The sequence below is a fragment of the Seriola aureovittata genome, chromosome 13 (genome assembly GCF_021018895.1).
Source record: "Seriola aureovittata isolate HTS-2021-v1 ecotype China chromosome 13, ASM2101889v1, whole genome shotgun sequence".
Lineage (NCBI taxonomy): Eukaryota > Metazoa > Chordata > Actinopteri > Carangiformes > Carangidae > Seriola > Seriola aureovittata.
In genome coordinates, this window is record NC_079376.1 from 6,365,583 (window position 1) to 6,377,935 (window position 12,353).

At 38.9% G+C, this 12,353-nt stretch overlaps 2 protein-coding genes across 3 annotated transcripts; one reads left to right on the forward strand and one right to left on the reverse strand.

Annotated features, from left to right (window-relative positions):
* Positions 1 to 3,693: 3,693 nt before the first annotated feature.
* Positions 3,694 to 8,833, reverse strand: fuca2 (alpha-L-fucosidase 2). The gene is made up of 7 exons (XM_056393279.1): positions 8,437 to 8,833; positions 7,340 to 7,527; positions 6,851 to 7,190; positions 6,552 to 6,762; positions 5,272 to 5,462; positions 4,725 to 4,833; positions 3,694 to 4,370 (listed from the first exon to the last, which is right to left on the reverse strand). Exons 1-7 carry the CDS (start codon positions 8,688 to 8,690, stop codon positions 4,233 to 4,235), a joined length of 1,431 nt encoding a protein of 476 aa, XP_056249254.1. The 5' UTR covers positions 8,691 to 8,833; the 3' UTR covers positions 3,694 to 4,232.
* A 101-nt stretch (positions 8,834 to 8,934) lies between these two features.
* On the forward strand, positions 8,935 to 12,147 carry LOC130180016 (putative deoxyribonuclease TATDN3). Of its 2 annotated transcripts, none has more exons than XM_056393281.1 (10): positions 8,935 to 9,060; positions 9,147 to 9,179; positions 9,265 to 9,338; positions 9,413 to 9,497; positions 10,187 to 10,249; positions 10,362 to 10,471; positions 10,779 to 10,834; positions 10,932 to 11,044; positions 11,375 to 11,455; positions 11,785 to 12,147. In XM_056393281.1, exons 1-10 carry the CDS (start codon positions 9,007 to 9,009, stop codon positions 11,926 to 11,928), a joined length of 813 nt encoding a protein of 270 aa, XP_056249256.1. In that variant the 5' UTR covers positions 8,935 to 9,006; the 3' UTR covers positions 11,929 to 12,147. The 2 variants fall into 2 exon arrangements, with proteins under 2 accessions (XP_056249256.1, XP_056249257.1); XM_056393282.1 differs by having other exon boundaries at positions 11,378 to 11,455.
* Positions 12,148 to 12,353: the final 206 nt, after the last annotated feature.

Genomic DNA, 12,353 nt, shown 5'->3' on the forward strand with positions numbered 1-12,353 from the left:
TAAAGTGGAACCATGTTACTTTAGCTGAACTCCTGTCACTGTGGCAACAAGTTACAATTACAGGATAATGGTAAATATTGAAATGTAGTAAAACAGTCATGCAATTAGAAAAGAGTCATTAAAATCAGCAAACTGACTAATAATAATACAATATCATTCCAGTCTTGGGGATTATTTTAATGAGAATCCTGTAAGTAAAGGATGTAAGCACTTCTTCCACCACTGCTACTCTGAGTAGTTTTACTTAAATATTTTATTTTAGTACAATTTTGAGCCACATTGACTATTTCCATTGGCATTTTGTATTAGTTTGTACTTTTTACTCTACTACATGTATCTGATTGCTGCGATTACTTTGCAGAGACAGATTTTATTTTAACATCTGGAGCTTAGACTGCTCTTGATTAAACCTCATTAACAGTGTGCCGTAGCACCACCTGGACTGGCCACAGGTAGAACACATGACAGACCATTGTATTTTACATGAATTAAAAGTGATGACTGGATACCTGCCAAAGCAGCTGATACACCGTCTTGCCAAAATCCATTTCCATTATTATTTGTCTGGTCTTACTTTGTATCCCTCAACACAACAAGCAAAGCTTTTTCCCTGATTTCAAATGTGATTTATCATCACTCAGTGTCATTTGTGTGAAACTTTGGCCTTTGAACCCAATATAGTTTACACAACTATAAATACTTCACCCGCTTTGACCATCCTCCTCAGTTTCCCTCTGTGCCATTGGGTGAGAACAACTGGGTGCCTCTATGAATAGGAGTCCTTGGCTTTGGGCTTGCACCAGCTGTGCTTACTATGGTTAAGGCATATTTAACAGCGGTCTTACTCCTGACATAAAGCTTACACAGCAGAACAAAGGCTTTAAACTTAATGTAACGACTTATAGTTGAACTTCACCTCTGAGCTCAAAATCCTTCCCAAATGGCAAGCCTTTATTCCTGCACAGCAAAACTGTAATTTCACAGTGTATTTCCTTTGGAAAACTGCATCTTGCTGTGTGCCAAAAAAGCAGTGAATGCAGAGGCCATGTATTGACAGAGTCCCTCCACAGTATGGAATTGCAGAGAGCTATTATTAGATATAGCCTCTAACAAGCCGAAGATGAAGTTGAAGCTAACTAACTGCACTGCAGCTGAGATCCATTATGCTGGATTCAGTATCTAGAGGAGCAGCACTAAAATGGCTGATACTCAATGTGCAGTGAAGGTCAAGTCGCCCGTCTCTATAAATATAATGGTCTGTCCCCCAGGATGTTCCACACTGCTTGGCATTTCCACAATCTAAAGCTACACCGCAGCTCTGCTGACCGGCTCAAATCTGCCACAAATTTGCATGTGATTGAATGCCACACATGCACCCGACTACTAGCAGGCCTCTAATGATATTATTAGTGGTAAAACAGATGGGAGGGGAAAGAGAAAGAGGGAACAACAGACAGAGGGAGAGAGGGAAGGGGGGGTGGGGGGGTGTTTATGAATGGAAGGAATGAGGTTTTCCTCCCTGCTGGCTGTAGTGGCTGTCATATGGCTGACTGAGATATCACTTACAGGGGACACTGAACACTGTAGTTTGAACTAACATCTGATACAAACACCAGTGAATACTGTATAAACCCTAAATCCCCCCTGCCAGCCTCCACTTCACTCTCACTTGATGCATCATTAATTAATTCAAAAAAACTCACCAGATTCACTCGTCCATCAATTAACCCTCGTCTCATTTATCCATCTCTTTAAGTCAGCCTCTCAAACCAGGCGTACTTATGCCATTATCACAGCAGTACCTGAAAATAAACTGACATGATTGTGTGTTTCCATGGCAACCATGCCAACGTCTGTAACAGTTTCCCAGTTCCTGTCTACATATATAATTACTACCGCTGATCACAGCACCAAGACTGCAGAAATGAGCGGAGAAAATGGGCTTCAGCCACATCGACCATACAGTGTCACGGTGTTATACTTCTGCTAATACACATTAAAATAAAGCCTCTTACAAAGTGAATTAGCATAAAATATATCAAAAGAAAAGGTTCTGTGACATAAAATACTACCTTCATTTAGGTCCAGGCACTTTGGCCATATTTCTCCCATATGCACGTAGTATATCACAATGTGACATTTTCATGCAAATTCAATACAGTGCACTCTGATGAACTCCTACAAGACTAGCTGAAAGGATTAGTCAATTAATCGAAAAGCCAGTGGAGAGTAAATTAATCAACAACAGTTTTGATAATAGATTAATTGTTTAAGTAATTTTTTAAGCAAAAATGCAAAAAATCCACTAATTCCAGCTCATCAAATGTGAATATTTGCTGCGTTTCTCAGTCTTCTATTGTAGTAAACTCAATATTTTTGGGTTGTTCAAACAGAACTTGCCTCTGGGAAGATTTGATGAGCATATTCCACTATTTTTCTCACATTTCATAGACGACTAAACAGTTAATCAAGAAAATAAAAGATTAATTTGTTAATATTCTATGATATCAAACACTATGTTTAATTTGATTGGACAAAAATTGCAGTTTGACCATGTGAACACTGGATCTGGGAGATTGTGATGATCCCATTTTTTCTATTTTATGATATTCTATGGACAGTTAATAAAGAATAAAGTTAGGTTAATATGTAAATAAAACAATGAATTGCTTGATTAGACAAAAGTCTTCACTTTTTGTTTGCTGTAAACTACAAATTCCATGTTGATATCACATCCTCATGGTACAACTCCACTTAAAGTCAGTATTTAACACTGTAACCAGCCCTGCCATCATATGTTAAAGTTTTAACATGTTATTACATCCCAGCTTTAAGCCTCAGTTGCCTCATCTGGTGCATTTTACAAACATTGACTGAATATGGAATAAATGGAGGATAATTGTTCAAAATGTGTTTAGAAAAAAAAAAAAAAAATCCTACTTCCACTGAAAGCTGGCAGCTCTACTGCATGTCCAATCCGCTGTGCATTTGTCCACACATGATCTGCATCCTCTCATCTGTTTTTGTTGTTGTTGTTTAGGGGATCAGCTGCCATGCGCTGGGGATTGCCTGCTGAAGGGGGGGAAATGCACGGACGTGAGAACCCCTTGCAAACCCCCCATCTGCACGTCATGGAACATTTGCAGAACAGGGACCTCCCACCTTAAAGGCGTGCAACAGAGAGCAGACACAACAGTGAGATCTGCCCTGCACTGAACTCACCATCTCAGGTGACAAATACACCTACAGCTGTTGTGGACCGACCGATGAAAAGGCGCACAATGACGGATTAAAAGCACGATATAGCCGCGGTGTGAAGCAGCAGAAGCAGCAGCAGCAGCAGCAGGGAGCAGAGGCTTACCGGTCACTGTGCAACATGCAGATGACTTCAGACTTCCGGCATTGTTTAGATGCATAAGAGGGAATATAGCTTTCCAGGATCGTCTGTGCACAGCAGGGGTGCAGAGATCCGTCAGCGTGCTTTAAAATGACCCTGCACGGCTACGGTGCTATTACAGATGTGAGCAGCAGGGGGCGCTGGAGGGACGAATTACCTGAGATAATCCAGGCCTGAGCAGGAGTGCAAAGGTTAACCTGATACAATCAGAAATAATAAGACAACATGACTTCCTTTAAGGTCACACGAGCCCAGCAGACATTCTCTTTTTGCATGTGTGTGTCATAAAAACGATGTTTGAAAGCTTCATTGATTTTATTGAAACATTCCTTCATACATAAAACAAACACTACCACATTCGTCAGTGCTTCATAAAATCACATAAAACATGTAAAAATAATCACAGAAGCGCAGAAACACTCATACCTGAAAGCATGTTGTCATATTTCATAATGTATAAAGGTCACATTTGTCACTTTACCCTGTAGATCAAAGCTTATTAGGGCAATGACAAGGTTGTAAAAATTACTTTTAGGTCCCAAAGTTAAAAAAAACAAACTCCCTTGATCATAAAAGTTACTCAAAAACAATGATTATGTTTATTTATTTCCCTACATGAGTATTTTATAAAAAAAGAACATTTTAAAACTATAAAACATACATACAGTGCAGTGCACAGATTTGTTTTCCCCTTAACCTCAGATTTTCACCCATTTCAGCACATACATTTCATTCTTGTTACAGGTTGTATTCAGTGATTCAAAGATAAAACTCAAAGATTCCCTCTCTCTGCCTGAAGCTCCGTCTGTTCCTCTTCAAGTGAACTGGTTTTCCTTTAAGTGGCACCTGTCAGCCTCAGTGTCCAGGCCCACTGGCATGGCATCTGGCTGAAGGACAGCTGGGGCAGGAGAACCCGCAGTCCGCTCGGCTTTACAGGCTCCCACCGCAGAGACCCGTGACCGAGAAGCACCACCTTTTTTAGAACAGAGAGGCAACACATGAACGAGTTGACATGTTGACAGAAGGGGAGAGCTGCTCTGTGAACAACCAGTCAACCTCATTTCCCAAAGATGGAGTGCGGTTATTGGACACTGGAGCAGGGTTAGACCAGTTTGCCGGTGTATTGAGCCTTTAATCAAATATTGGCCAGTAATTTCTTTCACCACTAATATGATGGAGACTCCTCCCTGACTGCAAACATATCTTCTGTATTTCTGTACTGGAATTCCCTGGTACAGAAAAGTTACCATATACACAAATACCAATATATCTGCAATATATATTATATATAAGCCTGATATATCTACTGGCCTTGCTCCAGTCTTACCTGAGTCAGTCCTTGTGCAACCACAGGTTCATGCAGGATCACAGATCCATTATTGGGCCAGTCCAGTAAAATGGCAAAGACGACCTTTTGCTGTGGTGTGGATGTGTACCTGTTGAAGATTAACACCATTAATGAAGTTTCAAAAAATAAAATAAATTAAAATGATATACCAATATAGGCTATATCCTTTTCTATGAGCTTAATAATAACAATATCAATATCTGATCTTATAAGACTATTTTGACACTAGGATGAGGAGGACATTAAATCCCACTTATCTAAGACCTAGTTCTGTTGTGGTTCTTCATTTGTTAGTGAAAGCCAACACACATATAAATGAATAACATACCTGTATCATCAATACAATCACTTATTTATTACACACGCATTCACAAAATATTTGTTTCACAATGCATGAATTTAACTAAGCACCTGAGTGATGTAAAAGACGCCACTTGTTGAAATGTGCAATTATTTAGATACATGCATCCAAAGTGTTCGTTACTACAAACCATAAAACATAATGTTCAAACAAATGAGAACCCACCAGACACGTGGAGTGACGGTGTCGTTCTGAGCCCGCCACGCTGTCGTGTTGTAGATGGCGTCCCCGTTCACTTTCAGCCACTGACCCATCTGCCTCAGACGCTCCTCAAAGATCGGAGCGATTCGTCCGTCGTGTGTCGGACCAATGTTCATCAGCAGGTTTCCCCCACAGGACACGGTCTCCACTAATGTCTGAAACACACACACACACACACACCTCAGTTAAACGTAAGTTAAAAGCATACAAATACATATGGTGTACATTAAGTGACACCAGGTTGGATTTTAAAGGAAAAACTTTATTGCTTTACTGCACAAAGATTTCTTGAGAGTTGGAGAACCTCAGAATAAAGCTGAAACTAATAGTTGATTAAAGAATTATTCCATTGATGGAAAATGAATGGGTCACTATTTTGTAACTAAAAATGCCAAAAATGTCCCGTCACCAGCTTCTCGAATGTGAATATTTGCTGGTTTTCTTAGTCTTTCATAATAGTAAACTAAATATCTTTAGGTTTGTTGTTCATACAAAACAATTTACATATGTTAATTTGGCTCTGGGAAATTCTGATGAACATTTTTCACTATTTTCTGACAATTGATTAATTGAAAATTAAAGAAGAAAATAAAATGCAGGTGGAAGAGGAAAAAATACTTGTTTATGTTCTTAAGGTGAAATAGGAATAAATTTTAAAAAGCTTAATGTGGAAATGTGTTTTTTATTGTTAAGAAAACCTAAAACCACTTCTGGAAATTTGATCTCAGCCAGTGTCTACCTCAACTGTTCATGTTTGATCAGTTTACAAAAACAATCTCAACTCAAGGCTCAACTGTTTCTCACTCGTTCTGGAGCTTTCAACCAACTGCTGCCTGTTTCCAAAGTCAAGCATGAACTGTGAATCTCAGCTTTTAAGCCACAATGGATGTGAAGTCCGGGAGGTGCTCAGAATAATGGAAAGTTTTAACATGACTAAATCCATCTGCTGATGAAGACCATGTGATGGAGTGAAGCTCCAGAACAAGTCAGTAAGTGGACCTTGAGTTCTTGTTTTATCCACCAATGTATGTCTCAATTATTTAGTAGTTATCGTACTTTAAGGTCATTACCACTAATTTGAGAAATAATATTCTTTAAAAACAAATAGCATATGTTACATTTGGCAGAGTAAACAATCCTTCCTTTAAGCTACACACTGAATGTTTTTGTTTTTGATGGAGCAGGTCAACAGATTGGTTACGTGATAAAACATTTTAAAGGTTAATGAGATTTTCAACTCTCACCGCCACAAGCCGCTCTATGGTGAGGTAGTCACTGAGCGGAGCATTACGTCTGTAACCCCAGGACTTTGAGTCAATGGTCATGCAGTTTTCCCATTTGTGTTTGAGCAGGTGTCCTGGCTGGTAGCGATCTGCACAGGTGTAATATCCACCGTGGGTGCAGATGGAGCCAGAACCCCACCGATCATTCGTCACCACTGTCTCTCGCACTGGACTGTGGAAGACGAAAACACATTTAACCGAGTTCGGTTTTTATCTATGAGGAAAAAGAAAGTGAGTAACATGCAAATTCTTTCCATTACCTGTCATTATAAAGCCAGGCTAAGAAACCTGTGCTGTTCCAGTATTTGTCAGGTGCATTTCCATCCCCATCAGACCACAGCACCTCTGGTTTGTACTTGACGATGAGCTCGTAAAGCTCGGGCAGTGTTTTACTGGTAGGAAAGTAGTTTGTGGTGAAAACATTGGCAGCGTCCTGTTCAAATAGTGGATTAAACCACTCAAAGAGGGAATGGTACAGCCCTAAACGTAGGTCGCTGTTAGCACGCAGGGCACTCGCCACTTCCTCCACCAGGTCTCTTTTGGGTCCAACATCCATCGCATTCCAGTTCCAGGAGTTTTTTGAGCCCCATAGTGTGAAACCTGAAAAATATAACAATATATATCCTGTGTGGCTGAAAGGACGGTACTAATACTCCAAGTATGTGGAATCATGCCCTTGTTTTAACTACTAAGTAACCTGTACTTAAACCAAATATACTGAATGACAGGAAGTCGATCAAGTACCGTACCTTCATGGTGTTTCGTAGTCAGGACGATGTACTTTGCTCCCGATGAGGCGAAGATGTCTGTCCATTCTTTGGCATCAAAGAACTCGGCAGTGAACTGTGGTGCAAAGTCTTGATACTTGAAATCTGGAGAATAATTCCTCTTCATAAAGTCAACATACGGCTTCAGTTTTAGCTTCTGCCAGTACCACCTGGAACAGAAAATAAAAGCAAAAAAGGCTAAAGGAATCTGAGCCTCTTAATGAAGGTGAGTAGTTTTGCTCTATGATCTGACTAATACATGTATATTTCCTGTATGTCAAATAATATTTGGTCATTGATTGAAAGTGAAATATTTTTTTTGAGTTACAAATACAAAAGTTTTGATAAAATAAAACAAAATTACACCCCAGCTGTGCTTTTTGTTCAAAGGCTTTGACCTTTTGTCGTACATGGTAGAACAGAATGGTTGCTGAGATTAAACAATGACATGTCAATAACATTTTATAATATCCTAAACATATAATGCCCTATAGAAAACCCTAAATAACAGCATTTAGTAGCCTAGCTATTCTGGAGCTTTCAGTCATATCAATTGATCTTCATTGGCACATGAAGTTTACGCAAGTGACATGATTGTAGACTTATAGTTCTGTTATATTGTCTATTTCTGAGCACTTTTAAGGACATCTTGGTCTTGAAACAGTAATCAGCACCCAGTAGGACCATAGCTGTTCTGGAGCTTTAGATCATACCACATGATCTTCATCACATTTGCACCCTAGCCTTGACAAAAAGTTGATAAAGTGCTCCAAAAAAAAAAAAAAAAAAAAAGCTGAAAGCTCCAGAACAACAACTAAATGAACCTTACAGTGAGATTGTTGTCTAAGTCCTTACAGGCTGTTACGTAATCACATGTTTAAGGAAATTAATAATATTATCCTGATCAACTTGGTTTATGACTGTAGTTACCAGTATAACACCAGCAGGGCTCATCTTTTCCAGAATCTAAACTTTCTAATGACACCTCAGTTGTAGCTAATATGTATAAGTAATATGTATAAGAAGTAAGTAAGTAGTAAGTAAGTAATTAATTGCTAGAAAAGGGGAATTAAACTCACCAGAACCACTCGCTGCCGAAGCTCGGGACAGAGAACACACCCCAGTGTATGAAGATCCCGAATTTGGCCTGATCGTACCACTCAGGTAGAGGTCTGGAGTCGATCGATTTCCAGTTCGGTTCGTATTTGGTTTCGCTGGTGCCGATCAACAGCATCGATAGAAGCAAAAAAGCGGCCGTTAAACCTCCCATTTCAAGTCGAAGCACTTGCCGTGACAGAATGATGGGGATGTTATGTGTCACATGACAAAGCATAGAACTCACGGTAAAAAAGAAACATCACATGATTAAGCGAAACTGGAATAACAAGAGAGGACAAGGAAGAGAAGTCAACTGAAAATAATGTTATGAATATCCGTGACAAGACACAGTTTCACGTTGGACCGCTGGAGACGCTCGATTTGTTGTCCGTTGACTCGCCGTAGAGTTTGAACCAATCAGCTCCAAGCGAACACCGCTTTCCCGGGCAACGCTGCATTCTACATCTCGCGCGTCGAAAATTTACGCATGCGCCGTCCGTTCTTCTTTCAGGAAAAGGGTAATGTTTTGGTTCTGAGGCGACATTGTCCACATGCATGGCTACGTTGACTGTCACTGTCATATCTCTGCGGGGGATTTTGACAAGGTATGGGCATTTTAAGAAGATACAAGTAAATGTTTTATTTGTTAAATATCTCACGAGGCGTTAACTTTTCCTCTTGTCGTTGTCAGGACATAGAGGAGGTGGTTGAGAATTCAAAAAAGGTGAGCCATCTCAGCTAAGAAACACTATTCACAATAGTTACTATTCTGTGTGTGTTAAAGCTAATTTCTTAGCTTTTCCCCTCAGGCTGGATTGTTGGCGCTGTTAGCCGTCGCAGAGCATGCTGGGGAATTTGACAAGATTATTGCGTTGTCAGAAAGGTAACTGCAGTATAATTAACAAGACTGATCAGATCTCACTGACTGTGTATACTGACCTTTTCACTTCTTCTTAGGTTTCCAGGTTTTATTTTCCCCTGCTTAGGAGTCCACCCTGTTCAGGAAGTTTCCCCAGAGCAGCAGAGAGGTGCTTCTCTCCAGGTAGGATCAATTTTCAAAGGGTCCAAATTACATATAAAACACATTTTCCCATTTACCTGTAGATATCTAACCAGGCAGGTAGTTTTTGTTTGAGTTGTATTCGGATCTATCAGATTTCTCTGTTGTTTCTTGGATGGATGGTGTCATATGTTGGACAAAATTGTAAAGCTCTTTTAGGCAAATTTGTTACAAATGATTTTGATCAAATCAAATGTACTTGACTAGAATAGTTTTGGAGTGCTCACAGCTTTGAAAACATTAACACTTCTCACTACTCTGGATAATCCACAGAACAATCTGTCAAGACTTAAAGACTAAAGCTTTTATTTGAACTTGTGTTAATTATCTAGAATAACAGGGACATTGTTTCTAGAAAGCCATGTTGCTAATGATTGTTCAGTCTAATTTTTCAGTGCTGTGAGCACCACACAACTCTATTCACCTGCATTGTAATTGGATGGGGATGTAACTCTCAGTGACTGATATCTCAAAACATGGGATAATAAAATTACAGCTATATATCTGTCTCAGTAGACACTACAGCAACACTAGAGGTCACTAAGACAATTTTTGTTTTCGGGTTAATTTACCCTTTAAAAGGACAGCACTACAATTCATTGGATCATTTATGTTGTCTGCAGCTTTGTTACTGTAGAGGAATTAAATAAGTTTTTCTCTCTTTTATGCAGGATCTCGATGCTGCTTTACCCCTCATAGAGAAATACAAAGACCACCTAGTTGCTATTGGGGAGGTAAAGTTTCAGTATCTCTGTTGTGACTTGAAAAGCAGTTTTCTGTCTGACTTAATTTTATTTTGCATTCATGTTACAGTTCATTCTTTTCCACATTTTCTTTTTGTTGTAGGTCGGTTTGGATTTTACACCCAGATATGTCAGCAATGACACTGATAAAGAGAGCCAAAGGCAGGTCCTCATTCGTCAAGCACAGATAGCCAAGGAGCTGGATCTTCCTCTGTGAGTCATACATGATGTCAAGTTAGTGGGTAACACCTGAATTTAAGAAAATATAAGAAAAACCACTGCTTCTAAAATAATATTCTGATATTGTGAAGGGACGCTGTCTTGCAAATGAAGTTGGATAATGGCATTTTTCCAGTGTTCACAGGCAGATTAAGCAGGATGTGTATATAAATGTGTCATAATAATGAAATATTCTAATGCAATGCAATCTTTTTTTAAATAACTGTCATGCTATCTGCTATCTAAGTTATCTGTTGCAGACCTTAATAATATGTGTTATTTCTATGATTTTTTTTTTTAGAAATGTCCATTCACGGTCTGCAGGAAGACCCACGATCAACCTCCTCAAAGAGCAAGGTAAACAGTTCGAGTTTAGGTTCTCAGTTTACCTGTGGATGAATCGTTCATTTGAATATTAGAGAAGTAAACTGCAGTTCCTCTGAAATGTCACTAGGTGTCGAAAAAGTCCTGCTTCATGCTTTCGATGGGAAACCGTCTGTTGCCATGGAGGGAGTGAAGGCTGGATATTTCTTTTCTATCCCACCATCCATAATACGGAGCGAACAGGTACAGCAGAGCAGCTGATCATGTCAAATTTACTCTGTATCTAAATCCTACTTGCTTAAAAATGTCCCTTCAGAAACACAACACACACTCTTACACCCATATATTCCTATTTGTCATTTATGTGTAAACATACTGAAATGTTTTACTGATCTAATTACAATTTACTTGAATATCCTTGTTGTTTGTATGTGAACATTTACAGATGACACAACTAAACTGCTGTCAGTCGCTTTAGACAACATTGACATGTTGACTTTGTTTTCATTGGTTGATTTTATCACATTAAATGTTAATAATTGATGATGGTTTCTTTGTGTATTTTCCACCAAGAAGCAGAAACTTGTGAAACAGTTACCATTAGAGAACATCTGCCTGGAAACAGATTCACCTGCTCTGGGTCCAGAAAAGCAGGTAAGATATTTTTTTCAACTCAGATTAAAACAAATATGTTGAAATCCAAACCCAGTATATTTTCCTGTAGTCAGTGTGTGGTATGGGATATTATTTATTATTATATATTTTCTTGAAATCAGCTATTTAAGTTCTGATGTTCTGAAGTTCTGTATTTTTATATTTTAATGTTAATGTATGTTTAATCTTTTCAAAATGTCCCTACCTTTCCTTCGACGTTCATATTTTAATACAAACAAAAAAAAATTTATACTTCACGAAGGTTACTGTCTTCGAGTTTTGTTTACCCACTCATGCCGTGTCCTTCTTGTTTTGTTTCCTGATTGCAGGTGAGAAATGAGCCAAAAAACATCTGTATCTCTGCTGAGTACATCAGTAAGATTAAAGGAGTGTCGCTGGAGAAGGTGATGGAGGTGACGACGCAGAACGCTCTCCGACTCTTCCCCAAGCTAAAGTCGGCCATCAGACCCTGACGCAGCTTTAAAGGTTTATTTCATCAGTCTAGAATATCTTGTATTGTAAACCTGCAGCTTTCTGTTACCATTGTAATCTTTTTAAGTATTTAATGAGGACCTCTGATCAAACCAAGATGACCTGACGGAAGGTCAGTTGAGGTGAAAGCCATTTATTTATCTCCAACCTTGATGGATTCTTGATATTCTTAAATAAATGAAGATGAGATAACAATCTAACACACAAGTTGTAAATTTTTCATGCGTGTGATATATCTGATTCACCCAGCAATTCATAAACACCCTGTCATGTAACAAATACAGCAGCTTACTGATAGTAGTCATGGTCACACATACTGTAACTCATTTAAACATTCATGTCATTGTAAAGTGAGTAATCATGACATGCCACTGTTTTCATTTCTATATTTCCCATCAACTGATCT